The 21,687-nt window shown below is 47.3% G+C and overlaps 1 protein-coding gene across 1 annotated transcript in view; it reads right to left on the reverse strand.

The window, feature by feature from the left end:
* Positions 1 to 2,111: 2,111 nt before the first annotated feature.
* TBX4 (T-box 4) overlaps positions 2,112 to 21,687 on the reverse strand; it is a 114,732-nt gene continuing 95,156 nt past the window's right edge. The window contains exons 7-9 of the mRNA XM_015416436.1: positions 11,882 to 11,970; positions 8,725 to 8,966; positions 2,112 to 5,172 (exon numbers count right to left, since the gene is read on the reverse strand). Coding sequence (XP_015271922.1) covers positions 4,550 to 5,172; positions 8,725 to 8,966; positions 11,882 to 11,970 — 954 coding nt within the window. The 3' untranslated portion in view covers positions 2,112 to 4,549. The remainder of the gene's footprint in view (positions 5,173 to 8,724; positions 8,967 to 11,881; positions 11,971 to 21,687) is intronic.

Genomic DNA, 21,687 nt, shown 5'->3' on the forward strand with positions numbered 1-21,687 from the left:
TCATCCTCTGCTGTTTGTGTGAACTAAGCTTCTATGGATTGATTTGGTGTAGAAATGAGCACGGAGAGGAGGGGACCACATCAGCTTGCCATGGCCCAACTTTCATACATTCGTCATTTACAGAGCATAGAACCTCTAAGCAATTAGCCACATCCTACACAAATGGAGTTTATATGGATCATTCCTGTGCAACCAAATGCCATGACTGGCTCCAATTTACTTTTTACCTAGAGCTTCATGTAAGCCTTCGGGGAGGGCGGGATATAAATCCAAAGATAAATTTAAAAAAATAAATGAATAAAAACATTAATTACCAGATATGTGTATGAAATAACCACCACATTTTCTTTCTGTTTATAGGGGACCTGTTTAATTTTTTACAAAAGCATGGGGTGAAGTGGAGCTGATGAACTGCTGACTGTTGTCTTTTCATCTGAGAAGCAGAGATGTACTCTCAGATATTTCCAGTCTGAATATACATATCTATCTGAAGAATACCTTATTTCTTTCAGATACATTCAGCTATCTGGACAATATTCAGCATTTTTCAGAATACTGAAACTTGGGTCCTGAAAAACTGGAAATTTTCATGAATATCCAAGAATATTCAGGGCCAGCATTTTTACAGGGCATCTGTGTCAGTGGCTTGCTGGGTCTGGCTGGCTGTGTTGGCTCCGGCTTGCAAGGTTGGCTTGGCTTAAATCATCTGGTTTTATGTTGGTTGTGCTGGGCTTGCAACGGTGCTTGGATTTTCTGGTTTGACATTGGTTGTGTTGGCCTTCCCACATTGGCGCTGGGTTCTGCTGGGTTTCTGTGGTCTGATATTAGTTTCGTTGGTTCTGTTTGCATTTGGAAACTTTTGGCCAGTGGGTGTTCTTCCTATTGGTTTCTTTGCCCTGGAGAAAGCATGGAATTTTTTTTTTTGCCCAAAGCCAACAATGGAGACTAGTAGGATGGCTAGGGACACCTTGTTCAGGGGCCCGTAGAACTGGACTCTCTTTTTTAGTCTGCTTGAAACTTGGGGGGTCTTTAGTGGATGGGCTGGACTATAGAACCTGTGCTTTTGGTGACATTTGCTAAAAAAAGAGCCACCTCAGCCCCCCCCAAAAATGCCCCCCGTGAGTTTTTTTCAAGTGCATATCCCTTACCCATTAGCTTCTGCTGCCGCTTGAAGCCTCTTTTGCACCCATCACCACCACATGGCCCAATCAAGCCTGGAGCAACACTTTCAGGTCCCTTTTTAAAGAGAGTTACAAACTACAAACTTCAGGTTCTTTTAACCAGTCCTGAAACATCTCTTTAACTCCTGCCAGCTTTTCTTTATCATCCAGGCTGCTGAAGCATTTTAGAAAACTCAAATGTGTGAGCTCTTTCATGTGCAGTGTTTTGGTTGGTCCTTGCTCACTTGTAATAAATTACTGTTGTTTTTCCACCTTGCCCCTGATTCCCTGCCACCACCACTTGTTCATTTCTATACGCGAATTAATATTTGCACAGGCCTAATATCTACAACAAATAAGATGTGTGCTCAGAGCATTGTGATAAAAATGCTCACCAGTGCTTCATTAAAAAAAAAAAACTCTCTTTTTCTGCCACTAAAGAAAAGCAAGGAATTCAGTTTTGTTACCCTGTTAAGGATTCACAGTCATACAATCAACAACCCAACAAATGCTTGTGCCAAGTCAGTGAAAGTCACCCAGAGACACTTTATAGTAATTTTTTTTTATATTCTGATATGTAAAATAGAATTTCATACTATGGTAACAACGCTTTTTTAAAGGAGGGAAGAAACAAATTGGGGGGGGGAACCACGCCACATGGCCTTTTATCTAATGTGGATTCTAATAGATATTTATCCGTAGCATATATGTTTTATCTAATCAGATCTTAGTTTTTACATCATAAAAGGGAGTTAAAAAACTTAAATAGCTGTCTTCTTTTTTTTAAAGTCCCTTGTAACATTCATTTAATTATGTATTTCATTGTATAAAAAAAAAAAGCAAAGCGGAATGGAACACGTGGGCCTGCATTTGTGAGATAGATAGATATACTTTATATATATATATATAGATATATATAAATAACTATTCAGCATGCAACAATTGTAGTGATTCCCCAAGTTCTGATTATAAAATCCACACCAGCCATGCGAACAGTCTAACTGAACCAACGCACGGGTTGCTCAAGGGTAAAACAACCTTCTCTTTAGTGGACTCTGCATTACAGGAAAATAAAACCCGATTCTTCATCTTGCTCATTAGCATGGAACCACCACAATGAAAATCCTGGTCAGCTGGCGCTGTAGCACAGAGATCATTAGCCGTCCAAACTGTGGAAAGGTGTACAAATTCTGAGACAGCCTCTCGGAAGCACAGGCATTACCTTGGTCTGATGGCGCCTTGCCCTCTTGGTGTGTCTCAGTTTAGTTTTGTGGCAGAGGGATGGTTCCCTTCAGGTTCCCTCTGATTGTGGCCAGCTGTGGCATTAATAGCATTAGTATGTAGCTTATTGACTTTGTGGAGACTGTGGAGCATTGCTTATTGGAATGTGAAAGAACAAAGTTTGAGTCCAGCGGCACCCTTCAGACCAAAAGAGTTTAATTCTGGGTATCAGCTTTCGTGTACACGGAGACTTCTTCAGATTATTGGAATGTGGTTAGCTTTTGTGGTCTTAGGGATCTGTGGATCACTCCTCTTCTCTGTGATAATGAGAGGTTGTTAGCACGAGATAAAGTTAAGAAACTCTTGGCAGGCGTGGATTTAGGAGTTACATTGGCAGTGGCCAAAATTTTGCTCATGTGATTAAATTTAAAGGACCTCAAGCATGGTAACTGGTTGGTTATTTAAGTTAGCTATTTTTGTCGTTGTATCTGATGCGACATTGCGCCAGGCCTGTAGGCTAAATGGGCAGTATCATTAAAGTAAAAGTATGTCGCTTAAGCGGGCTTTGACCGGAGTGGACGCCTCTGTCTTCCTCTGTCTCGGGCCGGCCCCGCAGAACACAGCAGGCATGGGGTGCCATTTGTTTTTTAAATCTCTCTCCCACACTAAAAAATTCTGCATGTGCTAGTTTCTTTACTTTAAAAGTGCTTCTGACCAGAAGAGAGAATTTCAAAATACAACCCTCCCCATCAACAGATAGCCACAAAACTCTCATCACCTCGTTTGGCTGCATTATCTCTCAGTTGGGGTTGCCAACCTCCAGGTGGGACCGGGGGGGGGTCTTCCCAGTACGACAGCTGATCTCCAGCCCACAGCCATAGGTTCTCCTGGGACAAATGGCAGCTTGGGTATCCTATCCCTGCTGGAGCTCCCTCCCCTCTCCTCCCTGGGCACCTCTGCCAAGCCTCTAGGAGTTTCCTAAACAGGAGCAGGCAGCCCCGCTGGCTGCAGGGAGGAGAACACAACAGATATCAATGCATGTTACAGAAACCAGAAGCGTGTGTGTGTGTGTGTGTGTGTGTGTGTGTGTGTGTAACTGGAAATAGCAGCTCTGTGTTAAAGAACGCTCTCCCTGCCCTCCTTAATGTGTCGTTCAAATGGCTTCATGTCTTTATGCCACTTGTGGGTTTTCCTCTCTCACCCCGCTCAGCTGACTGCTGTTGTTGGAGCTGGGGAAAGAACAGGGCATAAGTCATTTAACATACACCTTACAGCAGGTAAGTGAGAACTTGCCATTTCCCCCAGCAGCTCTGGATAACGTGTTCCACAGAAAATTAGCTCTTCTGGTCAAACAGACTCCCATGTAGCTTCTGGGATTCACTGCGTCCATACTTAAAAGTGACCAGTATAAGGCTATAGTGTGGTCTACTAGAAGGAATGAGATGGTGGAAGGCAGTAGATAAACAATCATCCAGATAGATTTTTTCCTCCCAATGGAATCCCCGCTGAAATGATGCAGCTCACAGAAAACGGTGTTCCTAGTTTGTATCCTTAACTCTGAAATTGATTAGTGTGGCCTTGGCTAAGTCAGTCCAACAGTCTATCGATTAATGACAGCAAAACGCTAAAAGTCTTGGATTTTAAAAAATTATTCCATGAGTGCATCATGTAGGTATGATCCACAAGGCCCTTGAGCCTTGCATATTGCTCACTTAGTGGGGGAGTTAAGCTTTCTTTAAGTATATTTAATCTGCTGAAGTAGCATTTAGGGACTAGTTGCATTCCCAGCTTGTCTACAGACTGCCAGTAAATTTAAAGGGATATTTGACAAAAGATTAACCTGATGGATTCTGATGCATGATTTTTAAAAGGTGACATCCCAGGACATCTGTCAACACGTTACTTCTCTGGGCAGCAAAATTTTCACCGGCCCGGTTAAAACTGGTGGATTCAAGCCATTGAGCTGAAGTTCTCTTCCCCCACTGAGTTGCTTTGTTGTTGTTTGGTTAAAAGAAACAACCTCTTTAGATACACAAACACCAATGGAAATGCAGATTCCTGTAGGTGTCACGGAAGTGCAAGTTACCCCACAGGTATTAACACCGAACTAAGGCTGTCCAGGAGCCGCGGGCCTGGCCGTAACAAGGTTCATTGCTCAGCTGGCGAACTCATCCGTCCGTCCAGTTCTCCACAGTCCCCATGCCTGAATGATACTGTAAAGAAGATTCCCTCGACAGTGAAAAGGTCTGCGAGTACAGAAAGTCGTTTGCTGTGCTTAAGTGGGGAGAAGGGGGTTTCCTCTCGCAGACCGAGGGATGCACCCTTTCCCTCGGGAAGGATGTGGCGGGAACTCTGTCCCGCCCTTGAGACTGTGAGAGCTGGTTGTAGACGGCGAAGGGGCTGTTGCCTGGTGGCTGGGAGCTTTGATTCGTGATGGCAGGGAGGCGTGGCATCATCGTGGTGGCGGTAAAGTGAGCAGGGAAAGGCTGGTAGGGCACAGTCTCCATGGTCTGAACACTGTAGCTGGTGTAAGGTGCAACTGAAGTCCACATGTTGCAGCTCAGCGGGGGAGGCGGTGGAGGCAGGTCTTCTACCGAGGAGACGCCTGCAATTTCGGCACCAGAACCAGAGTACATACACGCCTCCCGCGGCGCCACTTCGCTGCAATAGGAAGGGCTCAGCATTTGCTGGTCGTAGGGAGGGGGTGACCGGAAGTAGTGATCTTCCCCAACAGAAGAGGACGCTTCCAGGTAAGAGCGTTTGCAGGGTAGATCCAGATGCCGGGCACCCTCTGTGGAACAAATAAAGCAAGAAGCGTTTAGAGATGGGGGCGGGTGGCTCCTTCCTCTGCTCCCTCTGATGACCTGAACAATTGTCCCTGCCCATTTCTGAAACCATCAGTAGGTGGCCAGCCCTTCTCATGACTGTAAAGAGATTCCTGTGTTAGTCTGTTGTAGCACAATAAAACAGAAGTCCACGGGCACCTTAAGGTCTAACAGCTATTATTGTTAGAAAAGAGGGAGAGTCCAGCAAGATCTTAAAGACTAACAAAATTTGTGGCTGGGTATGAGGTTTTGTGAGCAGTGACTCATGAAAGCTCATACCCTGCCACAAATATTGTTAGTCTTTATTTATTTATTCAATTCATAGACTGCCCTCCCCTAGACGTAGGGCTCAGGGCGGTGAACAACATTTCAGTAGATTACAATCAAATCAATAAGCAGTTAAAATTATCTTTAAAATCCAACGGCTATTACCAGATGGTGCTTAAAACCAATTCCTATCCTCACCCCAAGAGGGAGGGCAAGAGGAGGAGAGAAACGGGGAGGCACCAGGCACGATGGCAGCCGTCCTCAGCCATAGGCCTGGTGGAACATCTCTGTCTTACAGGCCCTGTGGAATTGCACCAAGTCCCGCGGGGCATGGATGTCATTCTTCAATGTACTACTGGACTCTTTTCTACTACTACAGACTAACACGGCTACCTACTTTAAGCAATTATTTCTGTGTTAAAGAGTGGGTTTAAAACAGCAGAGGCGAAGGCAGAGTGATTTCAACAAGCAGCAGTTTATCGCATCTCAACAGGAATGCTTTACATGGGGCAGCGCCCCTAACTATATACACCTAAGCCACTCCCGGCCGCCATGCGATTGGTGAGTTCAAATGGCCTCCAGGCTCCAGATTGGCTGCCTGCCCTCGGGGGCCAATCCACAGGCAGGCTCCAGGATCCTACCTGCCCTTTGTTCTGGGCGTCAAGCTCCAACTATGAGGCCTGCCCAGACAAGCCTCCCCACTCTCCATCTAGGTGGCCTGCCCAGACAAGCCTCCCTACTCTCCATCTAGGTGGCCTGCCCAGACAAGCCTCCCCACTCTCCATCTAGGTGGCCTGCCCAGACAAGTCCAGGCATGCCTCCTTATACTGGCTACTAGCACCAGCAGCAGTTAAGCCTGAGTGAAAGATGGCACATGTCCAGACATAACACCTGTATGAGCTTTCGGGAAGTGAGCTGCGACTTACGAAAGCTCATACAGAAATAAAGGTTAGTGTCTAACATGCCACTGGACTTTTGTTTTATTTGGCCCCTCTCTTGGCAATCACAAAAATAGCCAAACCAAGCCCTGACAGACAAGATGGTAAAGATTTCTATATTGAAGACACTCTCCCTCCAGGTATGCAGGGGAGGGGGGACAAAGGAGAGACAGCTTGAAGAGGTCTGGGTATGCTCCAGGAGGCACAGGACATTGAGAGCAGATAAAGGGAACAGGAGGAGGGCGAAGTTATCCTGCTTAGCCCCTCGAAGCTTAGAGAAACTTGGATGGTGAGTCAGTAGGGGTGGGAGGGAAGCAGGGGTCATTTCCTGCGGGAGCACACAGGAGCGGAGCTCCGGCAGTAAGGAGCCCAGGGGGCAGGCACATACAACAAACCCCACCCCCTGCTCCCAGAAGCCCTCGGTCGGGCCATGAGGAGCAAGAAGCAGCCAGGTAAGTTTCAGAGGCCCCCCCCCGGCCCGCCTTCAGGTACAAGCTCTCCCTCCTCTGTGAGGGCAGATCTACGCATCCCCCCCCCCATAGCTAGCAATCCAAAACAGTCCAGTGGCACCTTTAAAACCAAGTTTTATTCAGGTACAAGCTCTCCCTCCTCTGCGAGGACAGATCTGCACGCCCCCCCCCCAATAACTAGCAATCCAAAACAGTCAAGTGGAGCCTGAGCGGTGGGTGTTGCCTTCTGACACACTTCCGGTGATGTCAGGGGGTGTGGCATATGCTAATGAGTTATGCTAATGAGCTCCTGCACCTCTTTTTCTATGAAATGACCCCTGAAGGGAAGGGACTTCCAAATTTTCCCCTGCTCCTGCAGTGTGGGCTGTCTGGTTTCTTTGAGCTATTTTAGTTATTCCCATCTGCTTTCCTTCAGCCTTCTTTACTACAGTTTGCTTCCCAGACTCCTCCTGATATACATCTTGCAGCCCAGCCCCAGGAAGAGTTCGACATGGATAATCCTATAGATTTCAATAGGTTTGTGAATGCCTAACTCTGCAGAACATCAGGCCGCTAGTTGATCTGGCCTGTGGCAAAGGCTTTGAGAATCTACAGCACTGCTCTCCGCTAATCCTATTACATCACTTTATTATTATTATTTTTTAAAGAGACATTCTTTGATCACAAAAGGCAGTCCTATTGCCAATGTCTGGCTAATCCAATCAATCTTAATTCTGGAGCTTTGTTTAGCAGTTGAAAGTTAAATGATCTGGGCTGCTTAACTTTCTCACATCCAGCAACTGCTTTTCATTCATTCTCAACAGCAGACAGGCCGCAGCGCTTTTGTGGTGTTGCTCCTGACAAGTTCAAGGAGTCTCAGAATGTCTTATCGTGAGCTCTCGCTCTCTTTCTCACTCTCAAAAACACTGCTCTATATTTGCCAGGAATTTGTGTCACGGCTGCAAAACCCTTTCGAGATAAAACTTAGGGACTTGCTCTGGCAACTGGTAAAAGCTTTTTTTGCGACATGCTCCGTGCTGTTTCCTACATTTTGCAGTGACGCTATTTCTTGTTGAGAGTCAGCTTGCAGCATGGTTTAATTAACAGCTTGCTTGATTCTTCCGCTTGTTAGCTGCACCGTTAACTAGGGTGAGCAGAAGGGGAGGAGACGTGTGTTGCAGAAATCTGCATTCAACAGCCTTGTGGAAGCCATGCTGCCCCCTCCGACAGGTGCCCCCTCCTTAAACAGCCGTACTTCCCACAGCTGCAACTGTGATCATTCCATTCTTTTCAAAAAGAAGATCCGGATTTGAGAAAAACAGGAGCATGGGCAAAACAGCATGAAAGAGAGAGGCAGTGGGAGGCTGTTTAGGGGACACTTCTCCATCCCGAAAATACTTTTTCACACCACAAATGTTCACCCTCGAAAATTCGGTTCAGCCCAACTTCTAACTGCTGTGCTTACATTTTAGATAACATAAGCGTCTTAGGGCTCCCTTGGACAGAAGAAATATTTTTTTTCTTTATTGACTATGCAAAAAATGTTGCAAGGGATCTCCTTAACAATGTGGATAAGAACATGTTCTCTGAAAACTAATCACCCTCACCTAGCAAGCTATGCATAACTATAGCTAAATCAGGAAGACGATCAAAAGTAAGAAACATACAAAGATAAGGGAGTATAAAATTAATCAGGAATCAGGAAAGCTATCAGCAACACTTGGAAGAGATGCTTACGACAATTCACAATGGAAAACACAAAGAATCAAGAACCCCAAAACTGCATGGTTTAAGACCACTTTTCTCTTGGAGAACTAATAGGAAGTCCCCAGTTTCTCTGTTAAGCAGAACCCCCTTGACCTACCTCGCCGTTTCAGGCAGTGATAGAAAAGCCCCGATTCTCTTTGCGCTGTGAAGGTGTTGAGGGGCAGGTCTTGTGCATCTGATGCTGCAAACTGCATGTGAGCGCCATTCTCGTACTGGTAGTGCTGGAGACCCTGGTGGCTCCCATGGAGCGAACTGACATCAGATTTAGCCGAGAGCTGACCATGAGTAGACACCAGCCTCTGCCTCATAATGCTTTTGGAGATCACTGGATACTCTTTGCTGCCAGAATAAGAGCAGGAGGAGGAAGCCAGTTATATAAACTTTGAATGGTAGTCAACGTCACTCTGGTTCTACTAGAGCAGTGGCTTTCAGACTGTGTTCTATGGAACCCATGAGCAGATCACGGTAGACAAGCTCCCTTCAAAGACTGTCTGACCATTGTCTGCAATTACCGTACCTGTCTTCTGCAACTGGAAGCTACACACAAAATGTGTTAGGTATGTTATAGGAGGGTACTCTCACCATTCACAGAGGCCAGTGACGGGTGATCTAGGACAAGCACCAGAATTCTCTGCAGAAAAGATTCCCATATTAGTCAAAAATTTGAAAGCCACCACACAAAAATCTCGAGCTAGAAGATCTAGCTCTTCCAGTGCGGTCTGAAACAAGGTGACCTTCAGCAATATGTTGTTGAAGGCTTTCACGACCGGAGTACGGCCACACATCCCGAAAAATCTACAGCAACTAATCATCTTCAGCAACTTCATCCTTTCTGGTTATCTGTTTCCCCATTTATTGATAGATCATTTCCTCCAAGAGCACATGGATATTTGTTCAAACAGCAAAGCATTTGCCATTAGTGAAGACCAAGGGTAGCCACTGCTGGCACAGGACTCTTTGGGAACTAATATATTGAGATCTAAACAAATCATCAGTTTCTTTGATGGATCAGATGGCTGCTGGATAAGTTCCTAGTGCACACAAAGAGCTGCCCTTGAGTTCCTCTGATTTCATGGTAGGAGAACCCATTTCATGGGGATCTAACTATCTGAAAAGTTGCCTCATCCTCTGCTGTTAACAGTTGCTGAGTTGGTGGTCAAAGTTTGATATCTTTACATATCAAGTCCACCAGTGGGTTTGATTCAATTGACTTTGTCCTTCATTGAGCTACTGGACAAGACTGAACATTGGCATGGTTGTTCATAGCAGAGATAAGACTGATCTTATTTGCTGATATGAAGTCCACCAGTGGGTTTGATTCAGTTGACTTTGTCCTTCATTGAGCTGCTGGACAAGACTGAGCATTGGCATGGTTGTTTATAGCAGAGATAAGACTGATCTTATTTGCTTCCACTGCCAGAAGCTTAGCATTCTGTCCCTTTTGTTCTATTTGTGGGACAGCTGGATAAGAAGAAAATCAATAATTATCCCCAGTGTATAAAAGAAAATAAACCTGCTAGCTATTGCTCAAGAAGGGTGCAAACTATTTAAAAATCTTAACAGTACTAGGAAATAGGAAACCTTTTACATTAGCATACTGTAATGTTTTCCCCTGACCTAGATGGTCCAGGTTAGCCCCAATCTCTTCAGATCTCATAAGCTAATAACATTCAGCCCTGGTTAGTAATTGGATGGGAGACCACCAAGGAAGTCCAGGGTTGCTACGCAAAGGCAAGCAATGGCAACCCACCTCTGTTCAACTTTTGACTTGAAAACCCCATGAAAGGTTGCCATAAGTCAGTTTTGACTTGATGGCACATTCCACCACCAGTGTTTTGCCATGAGCAATTACAAACACATTTCTTTAAATAATCAGCTTTGTCCTAGTGGTGCTGGAACTGTAATGATGTTTTGTAATTACTGTAAAGGAGCAAGAAAAGTAATGATTGCTCCATTCTGGGCTGCTGTACCAGGTTGATCAGCACACAAAGATCTAGTTACCTTTTCTCTTACTGGGGAAAATGTATAAATTAGTGAAAGAGTGGCTAGTTTTTTTAATATAGCCATTGAGATTAGGGATGGGCACGAATTGGCTCTCAAATTAAAGTTCATGATGTATTTTGGGTGGTTCGTGAAGTGAAGTTTGAGGCAGGTCAACTGTCTTGAACTTTCCACAAACTTTTCAGCTGTTTGTGGCGGTTTGTGAACAGATTCATTTCCATACAGACTGTCTCAGCTCAATCTAAATGTCTACCAAACTTCAAAGCAACAGGGGGGCAAAACTTGGAGGGCATGTAGAGAAGCATCTGGGAGAGGCCCCCTATGACTTTGATGTTTCTAGCTTGCACAGGATCCATTCTATACACTCCTGAACCTCCTGAACCTGTGCCTGTCAAAATGAGCTGTCATTTCCCCAGAAAGCACTTTCCTGGGGGAACCTTCTTTGGGAACCCATAACTTGGACCACATAAATCCGACCCTCATCAAACATGGAGAGCACGTAGAGGACAGTTAGCCATGGATCCTCTGTGAGTTTGGTGTCTCTAGCATGCTGGGGGAAAGTATTCTACTGGGTCAAAAACCTCACAAACTGAGCCACATTTTCCTGGTTTGTGCCCATCCCTAATTGAGACTATATCTTGGAATGTGAAGGAATCTTGTTAACCAAACATGTTCGTATAATTATATTTTTGTTTTAATGACTGAATGACTGAAAGAGCTAATAATAAAGTTAATAAAGAGAGAGTGTAATTGACGCTAAAACAGGCACAGAGCAGCCAAGTATGATGCCTCTATTGTACGACTGTACCATTTCAGACTGCAGGTGGGCATAACATGTTTGAATGTTCCCCTACATAGAGAACTAGCATGTCCTAGAGAAGACTCCAATCTAGCGTTTCCTCTGGCATGCTAATTTTGTACGTTAAGGAGGGGGACGTTCAGATATTTGATGCCATATCTGCATCTATCATTGGGGACATCTTCTTTGTTCCAGTTTATTCCCTTCTGCCTGCGGGACTGTGGTTCAGCTACATTTTGCTGGATGAGGCCCCCTGTGGGCAGTGACTTCCCAATCTGGAACAAAAGATGTACTCATACTGCACGGCAGACGTGACAGCATCACACGTGTTAAAAAACAAAATGAACAACTCAGCAGCGGGAAAATGGCATCCACAAAAAGGCTTCAGACAAGATGCTTGGAAGTTTCCCTTATTCCAGCCAATTGTTAACAGCAGCTCATTCATTCTCCCCACCTTTGCAACCTGGCCACCCGCAGGTCGCTGTCGTCGCTTCCCCGGAAGCCCTTGGCAAATGGGTTGTTTTCTATCTTCAGCTGGGTAATCTTTGGAAAGAAGGGAAGAAACCAGGTCAGTCTTACATTTGAAAGAAAAAGCATGTCTGCACTGCAGACTTAAACTGGTTTAGCAGTTCTGTGAGGGATTTCCAACAGAAAACTGTCAGGTCATACTTCTATTTATGATTTATGTTGTGTTTAATTCCTTTGTACCCTGCCTTTCTCCCCAGTGGGGCTTACATCATTCGCCTCTCCTCCCTTTCATCCTCACAATAACCCTGCAAGGTAGGTTAGGCTGAGAGTACATGACTGGCCCAAAGTCACCAAGCGAGCTTCCATGGCACAAGTGTGGATTCGAGTCTTCTTGGAGTCAGGGGACTTCCATAGAAGTCTTGAGATGCCTGAAGTAGCACCCAGGTAACAAGGAACATGTGGAGTGTTCCCAGGGGTCAAATGCCCTCTGGCACCATCCTCCACCCCTGGATGTTCTGATGCGCTGGCTTGTAGCTGCCTCTCCTCTGGGGGGTGTGAAGGCGAGCACCCTTCTCCAAGCTGACGATAAGGATGGAGAAGGGCAGTTTCCATCCTCTTTTGAGCACATACTCTGTCGGCTTGAATCCCTCTTCCAGGGGAGTTCCTTTGCGACCCCTTCTTCAAAGAAATACAATAGGGTAATCCTCATCTCTACACTTTGACAGCTTCCTCCTTCCTCTGAAGATTGTTTCAGAGGGTAGCAATGTTGGTCTGCAGTAGAAGAGCTGGATTCGAGTCCAGAAGCATCTTAGAGATCGGCAAGATTTTCAAGGTATGAGGGTTCAAGAGTCAAATCTCCCTTTGTCAGATAGAAGAAGAAGAAGAGATTGGATTTATCCCCCGCCCTTCACTACCTAAGGGAGTCTCAGAGTGGCTTACAAACTCCTTTCCCTTCCCCTCCCCACAACAGACACCCTGTGAGGAAGGTGGTGCTGAGAAAGCTCTTGACAGAAACTGCTCTTTTTCAAGGACAGCTCTTATCAGAACTACAGCTTGTCCAAGGTCATCCAGCCAGGTGCTAGTGGAGGAGTGGGGAATCAAACCCAGTTCTCCCAGATTAGAGTCTGCACACTTAACCACTACACCAAACTGGCTCTCTACTAGTAGTTTACTAGTAGTACTAGTAGTTTACACCCCTAACATCTTGTTGGTGCTACTGAACTCGAATCTAGCTCTTCTTCTTCCCCTGACATCAGAAGGAACTGGCACTACAGCTCTGGGAGTGGCCCACAAGCATTCAGTTGGCCAAAACCTCTCCTCCTAATTAGCCAAGTGAGAAGCTGCAGAAACAGTAGAGCCTGGGGGGGGGGCCCTCCTGAAGCAGAGGCAGCCTTATTTATTATTTATTTCTACCCCTTTATAGTCAACAAGAGAGTACAAAACCAACCCAAGGCAGCAAACATTAAAACATTTGAGACATTACGAAAAACATATTTTAAAAAAACCATAATATCCATATAAAACAGGACTTCAATCCCCCTTTATTCATTCACTTATTTATTTGGAAATGTATATGCTGCTTTTCCAAAGACCTGCTCAAGATGACTCCCTATGTAAAAACAAAGCAATAAAATCATAAAATGAACTGCATGAAAACAAGGCATAAAAAGAATAGAAAACAACACTTGGCAGCCCAAATGTTCTTCCCAGCCATTCACCGTCTACTGAACATTGGCTATGTAGTAAGTCATCTGCAATATTTTCCAATTTCTTCACGGTTCCAAAGAACGGTTCCAAAGAATAACAAAGAGATCTGTACCATTCTGGGCTTGAAACAACCAAACTGTTTCCTCCGAAAACCAGAAGTTCTGCATGGAAACCAAGTTGTGGCCAGGATTGGGTGGTAGAACATCTTACCCTTCATCATCAGCCACACTGAGGCCTACCTATACATCCACATTCAGCACAGCAACTCATGAGATTTTCCTGCAATAGTGACTAATTTGATGCAGTGCTCTTCCCCAGCCAGACCTTCAGAGTCCTGGAAGCTTTTGTGCCACATCTCTACAGTGGGTGTACATTTGCCCTACCTAGAGGTCATTCTGGCGCACTGACGTCAGGTCACCATAGGATGCTTTCAAAGGACTGGATTCCCTCAAGCCTTTGAGGTGGCAGTCAGCCACAGTCACCAGTGGTGTGTGGCAGGAGGAATTTGGCCTTCCTACTGGCAAATCTCTTTCTTCCCTCCTTCCCTCACTCTCAATATGCTGGGAAGACACTCTTCTTTCTCCATGTAATATCCCTTATATTTGTTCTTCTGCCATCTTCCCTTGCACTAAATAGTTCGCCGCCACTAGATGGCCCAGGCTAGCCTGATCTTGTCAGGTCTCAAAAGCTAAGCAGGGTCGGCCCTGATTAGTCCTTGGATGGGAGACCACCAAGGATGTCCAGGGTTGCTATGCAGAGGCAGGCCAGGGCAAACCACCTCCAAACGTCTCTTGCCTTGAAAATCCTGCGGGCTTGCTCTAAGTTGGCTGTGACTTAACGGCCCTTTCCACCACCAGAGTTCCTTCGGGAGAGTCTAGACAAAGACCTGGGCCTCAACACACTGGACTCGGTAGTCCCTTAAAAGAGAAAGGGGCTCAACCACTGTTACAAAGAGAGAGCTCTTATCAAACTGACAGGACGGATCTCCTACTTGGAAGACAATAAAGTCCTGAGGGTACTTATGATGCAACAGTTTGAACTAATTGGTTCCGTTCCTCTGAAGGAACTTTATTCTTCATTCTGCACTCCTTGTTGCTGTGAGTTGGGTAATGCTGCTTCCTGACCCAGGGGAGCCCTTCTGCCCACAAACAGCAGCATTCCCCACAAGGGTAAGGTGGTTCTGTGACCAGATCCCTCCTGTGTGCTCAGAAGAGGCAGGAATTGGCATTCCTTTCTGGCCAGCCCACGTCCATGCGCACAGGAGAAGGACGCCCGAGGCTTGAAGTTTGTATCTCGCAGTGCAGACATGCTCTCAGGCTCGGCAGTGGACTTCTCCTAGGGTTGCCAGCTCTGGGTTGGGACATTCCTTGAGATTTGGAAGTGCAGCCTGGGGATGGTGGAGTTTGGGGAGGGGAGGGACCTCAGCACAGAGTCTGCCCTCCAAAGCAGCCATTTTCTCCAGGGGAACTGAGCTGTGTTTTCTGGAGATCAGCTTTAATCCTGGGAGCTCTCCAGACCTGGGGGTTGGCAACCCTAGCTTCTCATCATAGGGCAGTCGGTCTGTCATTTTCAGCCAGATCTCTTAAGTCAAAACAACCTCCCAGCCTATTCTGGCTTGGTCTCCATGTGCCCCTGTGTCTTACAAGGCGCACCTTCTCTTGAAGCTCCCAGCACTTCCGTTTAGGGAAGCCCAAAGCCTCTGAAGGTCTTTGGTAAGAAGGTGCCGGTAGCGGAAGTGTGAACTGTGGCCTCAAGACCATCAGCAGGCACATAAAATACAGGGATCCATCTGCCAAAGCCAAGGCAGCTGCTGGGAGACAGGTTCTGCTGAGAACAGTGTCTGATGAGAACCAGCGTGGGGCAGAGGTTAGAGGGTCAGGCTAGGATGTGGGAGACCCGGGTTCAAAGCCCCGCTCTGCCAGGGAAGCTTGCTGAACGCGCTCTCGGCCTAACCTACCTCACAGGGTTGTTGTGAGGAGAATGAGGTAGGCCACTTTGTGTCCCCATTGGGGAGAAAGTGGGGTATGAATGAAGTCCAGAAATACTGTGAAAGGCAATACATAGGAATGGGTCGCATGGTGACATACCACGCCCGGGCGTCCGAGGAATCGAAGAAGGACCTCCTGCCACTTCCTGAGAAAGGTTCCCCTTGCTGCACACAGCTCATAGTTGCTGCTCAGTACGAGCTTTAAGGGCTGCCTCAACATGGGTACTGACTTCCTCCACACTGGAGGAAGGCTACTGAACCCTTCCCGGGCCATACCCCCCCCTTCTCCTGGCTGAGGCTTACCACGGGCAGGAGAAAGGGGGATCCAAACTGACCAGTTCGGGCATTTTTGGCTCAGTTTGGGGCTCGGTTCGGGACTGCCCCGAACCAGAATTTTTCGATTCGTGCCCATCCCTATATGTCACTACATTCGTCTGATATCTACTTATTTACCTAATTTATCCACAGCCTTTATCCCTTGGGGAGACTCAGTGTTGCTCACAATGTTCTCCCCATCTCCATTTTATCCTCACAACAACCCTGTGAGGTAGGTTAGGCTGAGAGTGTCTGACTGGCCTCAGGTCACCCAGCAAGGTTTCATGGCAAAGCAGGAATTCAAACCTGGGTTCTCTCCAATCCTATTCCGACACCTGAACCCCTAAACCAAGCTTGCTGTTCTACTGTGTTTTTTTTTTAAAGCTACACCACTTTGGTGTCAGGGTTAATAGTGGCAGACTCTAATCTGGAGTACCGGGTTTGATCCCCCACTCCCCCACATGCAGCCTGGCTCAGTCACAGTTCTCTCAGAGCTGTTCTCTCAAGGGCCGTTCTCTCAGGGAGAGGAAGGGACAGGGCCATAGCCAGTGGTGGGGCTTTAGGGGTGGAGCCCCACCATGACTGGGTCAAAGGCACCGTAGCAGGAGGAGCACCACTGCATGCCACCGCCACCACCTGCCGTGCCACTGCCATCTCCCCCACCTGGGCGCTGGTGTCCAGGAGCCAGGCGGCACAAAGGAGAAGCCCGGCCCCAGACTCTCCTCATGCCGTGCTCCCCTGGCGCAGCAGCAGACGGCCAGGCCTGCTCCCCTCTGCCTCCACCCTGGGTCTGTCTGCACACCCCACCTGGGGCTCACCTTCCCATGGCGCCCGGCCTCTCCCCTCAGGGCCAGAGCCCTTGGAGGCTGCCCTGTGAGGTGCCCAGGCACACCCTCCATCCCCAGATTTGCTCCTCATTGCAGGCAGTATCCGCAGGTGGAAGGTGAGGGCGAGTATGGCAGTATCAGTATTCAGTTTATTCGGTATATCACCAGCCCAATTACAAACAATACAAAAGGGTACCAATAATATATATAAAATATTTAAATATAAAACTGTGTTTGATGTTAATTACAAAATTACTAAAACTCTAAATTTCTACAGTATCAACTGTTATTCAACTGTTGAATAAATATTATAGAGGTTATACAAGTCTACTCCCTATCTCCTAAGTCTTCTGCATTCTTTCTAAAATTATACTACATGTGCAGCCCGTATTTTTTGGGCTATTGCTAGAAACAGCACAATTTATTATAATCTGTGGAGCGGGATCAAATGGGCGAGTATGGCATCTGGCATGGGTCAGCCAGCTGCCGGAGGGGGTGGCGGCTGGGCAGGCCGTGGTGGGGCAGTGCGCCCGTGTGCCCGGCTTCTCTCTGCCCCTTGTGCTGCCCTTCCTTAACAGAGGGGGGGGGTTGATTTAAATTAAATTAGCAGTGCCCCCGGCTCCCCGGAGGCCCCCCGGGGGGGGGGAAGAATCCTGGTCATGAGGCTGGGAAGGAGACTGTAAGCCGCTCTGAGACTCTGAGTGGAGAGCAGGGTATATTTTATTTATTTATTTATTTGATTCAATTTATAAATCCAATTCTTCTTCTTCTTCTTCATTGGGGAGTGGTCTAGCGGGCACGAGGGGATACTGAGGAAAACACACCAATGCTCCGTTGGCCACCACCAAGGCTGCTGCAATGAGTGCCCTTTGTGGAAGCAGCCCAGTTTCACTGATGGTTTCTGTCAGATCCATTTCTGAACCTCTCCGAGCCAGGATTCTACTTCAGATGGACTCGGCAAGGAAAGGGAACCCTGGCACTTGGAAATGATGTCCTGTCCCATCCAGGGGAGTGGCTGTGGCTCAGAGGAAGGGTCTCTGCTTGGCATGAAGAAGGTCCCAGGTTCAATCCCCAGCAACTCCAGTTAAAACAGCCAGGCAGTAGGTGATGGGAAAGACCTCTGCCTCAGACCCTGGAGAGGCTGTCAGAATAAACAATACTGACCTCGAGAGCCAGTTTGGTGTAGTGGTTAAGTGCGCAGACTCTGATCTGGGAGAACGGGGATTGATTCCCCACTCCTCCACTTGCACCTGGCTGGATGACCTTGGGCAAGCCGTAGTTCTGATAAGAGCTGTTCTTGAAAAAGAGCCGTTTCTGTCAAGAGCTCTCTCAGCCCCACCTGCCTCACAGGGTGTCTGTTGTGGGGAGGGGAAGGGAAAGGACTTTGTAAGCCACTCTGAGACTCCGAGTGAAGGGCGAGGTATAAATCCAACTACTTCTTCTTCTTCATCATCCAGTGGTCTGATTCAGTATAAGGCAGCTTCATGTCTATGTGCGTTCACCACAAATCCGTGGCCAAGAGAGTTTTTCTTTCTTCATACCCTGTTCCAAAGTACAGTTCCCATAAGCACACTGGAGAAACCGCGACAACTAGACTCCGTGCCAAATGGCTAAATGTCTGTCTCGTAGATTTCCCGCCCCCGTGCTACAGTTCCAATAAACCTTCAGCTGGGGGGGGGGGCTTTTTGCCTGGAGAAGAAAGGCGACACTGCTGAAACGCTGGTTTGACATGAGCCAAAGATTCAGTGTTCCCCTTGCAGCTGAGAGCAACAAGCCACGCGGGGCTGTGGCCAAGAGGTATGCATCCCCCACAAGCCATACCCTGTTCGGCCGCGGTGACCTTTCAAAAGGAGGCCAGTTTCGACGTCTGGCAGGACGGCCGTGGTTTCCCTGGTCTCCGCACATTGGCCAGTTGTGTCAAACGTCTTTTTAAAAAAATGGATTTCCAGGAATGTGGCTTTAAGTTGGCTTTTGTATTTTTAGCCTCTTTAAAAACAGAAACAAAAAAACACCTGTCCCTGGCCCCGGCCCCGGCCTGCTGGTCCGCATCCCAAAGGGGCGTGTGGACATCTGACTGAGCTGTGCAGAGACCACTGTGCCCCACTCGGGAGGGTGGTGTCAGGATCCGCACCGGGCAGACCGTAAACAAGGCCTGGAAGCAACTGTGCTGGCTTGGCTGTGGAGGGAGCGCGTCTCCCTCCCCCCCCCCGCCGCCCACCACCTCTGGCTGGCTTTTCCCAGGGGGTTTCTGAAGCCACGGTGGGTTCTGCGGCAGCATAATAATCTCCCCCAAACCCACAGAATGCTCGGAGCCTCTCTTGGACGCCACCCACAGACTGACATGCAAACCGCGCACTTCTCCATTCAGCTTCTTTATTTAGTGGCTCGGGGAAGAGGACGTCTGGACTGACATTTACCCGCTGGCGGGACACGGAATTTTCTGTTGACAGTGTTCTGTTCTTCCTACTCCCTTTTGTGGATTTTTTTTTTTAAATTCCCCACAGCCTCCAAGTTCCCAAATTTTTGACCATGGCTGTGTCCCTAGCTCTGGAGCTAGGCCCACAGGCCCATCCCAAGGCAAACCGAGGGGGAACTTTTTGTGCTTCGGTCCTTCACCGAGAGAGAAGCACTAAACTAAAAACTCTGTTCCCTAATTTCAGGGGCAGGTTTCCGCACATGCTCAGAGGCACTCCCTGGTTTTGTTTGCTTCATTTATACCTCAACTCTGTCCCCACCAGAGTGGCTTACATTGTCCTCCTCTCTTTCCTTTTACCCTCACAACAACCCTGTGAGGTGGGCTAGGGTGAGAGTGTGTGACTGGCCCCAGGTCACCCAGCCGGCTTCCATGGCAGAGCGGGGATTTGAACCTGGGTCTCCCAGATCCATGTCTGACACTCCAACCACTACACCAATAATAATTCTTATCATTTTATTATCTCATTTTATCATCATCATCATCATCTCACACATGGTCCAGATCTGAGCCCCGGCACAGAAAACATCTGCAGGGGCTCACATTCAGCCCTGTGCCACAAGGAATCCCTCTCCTGCCAGGTCTACCAACTAACCTACCGTACTTTTATCTTTGCTACTCCTTTATGATGTTGCATCTTCACCTTCCTGCTCTTTTAACTAATAGTGGTAAAATTCAGTCTATTGCATTATGTATAAAAAAAACCCACCCCACCATCCTGTTTGGAAATAGATTATTGTGCGGCAGTGGGGTGCTGCTCCACCCTGTACCCCAAAACCAATTCTTTGCAACAAGGAAAATGTTTGCATGACCTTTTGGCAGACAAGTGTAATTGACGTGGTCAAATATTACGAGGAGCTGCTAAAAAGGCTCTTGACAGATTCTTTGGTTAACCATGGTGGGGCTCTAAGGTTACCCTTGCAAGAGTCACTTTGCAACCAAGATTCACACTGAACGGTCCTGGCCTGGGCTCAGGGGAGCCTGTTTTCCTTTCAACACACAGCTTAGCAACAGGCCTCTTGTTTGCGGCTCAGTAATGGCAGCTTTCTGAGATGTTAAAATAACACATTCTCCTAGTCGGATGTTCCTTTTCTGAGAGGACACATAAATAATTAAAGCCCACAATGGACCCATTAGCTCAAGAGGGATGATTCCATTTGGCCTCTGGCTCTCCAGAACAGCAGGAAGTCTGTTGTCTGCGCGTGCACAGACAACACTGTTTTATTTTAGGTGGAGGAATTTAAACCCTCTAATGCATTTTTTTTAAGTTTTCAGACTTTTTCTGCAAACCTAGGAGGTCCTCCAGGTTTGCAGAACTATCGGTTTACAGTCAGTGTGGCTCCGATCTGTGGATTTAAATATCCACAGACTGGACCACACTTGATTATTAGAATATAAGATGTAGGGCTCAAGGCCGCATAAAGACTCTGCCTTCACAGAGGGAGCCACCTCTGTGATTGCTGTGAAGTGAGGGCACTCGGCACATGTTCAGAGGCATTTTCTCCTCTCTGGCCACAGAAAGACACCACACCACTCCAGCTAATCCGTACAATGAAGAGGCTTGTGCTTACTTGTTAATTTATATTATTTCCATGCTGCCTTTTCATAGGGCCTGCTCAAGGCAGTTTACAAAGCAAAAGCACATGACACCATAAAAGTTGTGACAGTTACTCAACTACTAAAAACCGAGCACAAGAAAACCAATTTTAGCATAAAAACAGCCTAACACGAAACACCATAAAACGAGTCTCTAAAACTTCTAAGGCCAGACGCAGACTGTAAAAAGAACTTTAAAAAGATCAAACCCTTAATTTAAAAAGCTTGAGTAAAACAAAATATCAGAGGAGGAGGAAGAGGAGAAGAGGAGGAGGAGGAAGAGGAGATTGGATTTATACCCTGCCCACTACCTGAAGGAGTCTCAGAGCAGCTTACTGTCTCCTTCCCTTCCACTCCCCTGTGAGGTAGGTGGGGCTGGGAGAGCTCTTGAGAGAACTGCTCTTGAGAGCAGCTCTGAGAGAACTTGTGATTGACCCACTGTCACACCAGCAGCTGCATGTGGAGGAGTCGGGAATCAAACCTGGTTCTCCCAGATCAGAGTCCGTGCTCCTAATCACTACACTAAACTGACTGACCCCTGAAAGACATGAGTGTAGGTGCTAGGTGAGTCTCCTGGGAAAGGCATTCCACAGGTGAGGCACCACCACTGAAAAAGCCCCGTCTCTGGTCCCCGCCCACCTCACCTCTGAAGGCACAAAGAAACAAGAGGGCCTGGGAGGAAGACCTTCTCTCAACTGGCAGGCTGGACAGAGGCAGTCCTTCACATGGGCTTCGAGGGCCAGCCAGGGCAGTTTTGCTCTGCCACCACAAATGTTGCAAACTTTAGGATACACTGAAAAGGAAGCCAGTTCCGGGACCTAAACTGATGCATGTTTTGATGACATCAACCCAGTAGCATTTCTAGTCCCTCAGGATAAGCACACATC

The sequence above is a fragment of the Gekko japonicus genome, unplaced genomic scaffold (assembly GCF_001447785.1).
Source record: "Gekko japonicus isolate JY-2015 unplaced genomic scaffold, Gekko_japonicus_V1.1 scaffold1851, whole genome shotgun sequence".
Lineage (NCBI taxonomy): Eukaryota > Metazoa > Chordata > Lepidosauria > Squamata > Gekkonidae > Gekko > Gekko japonicus.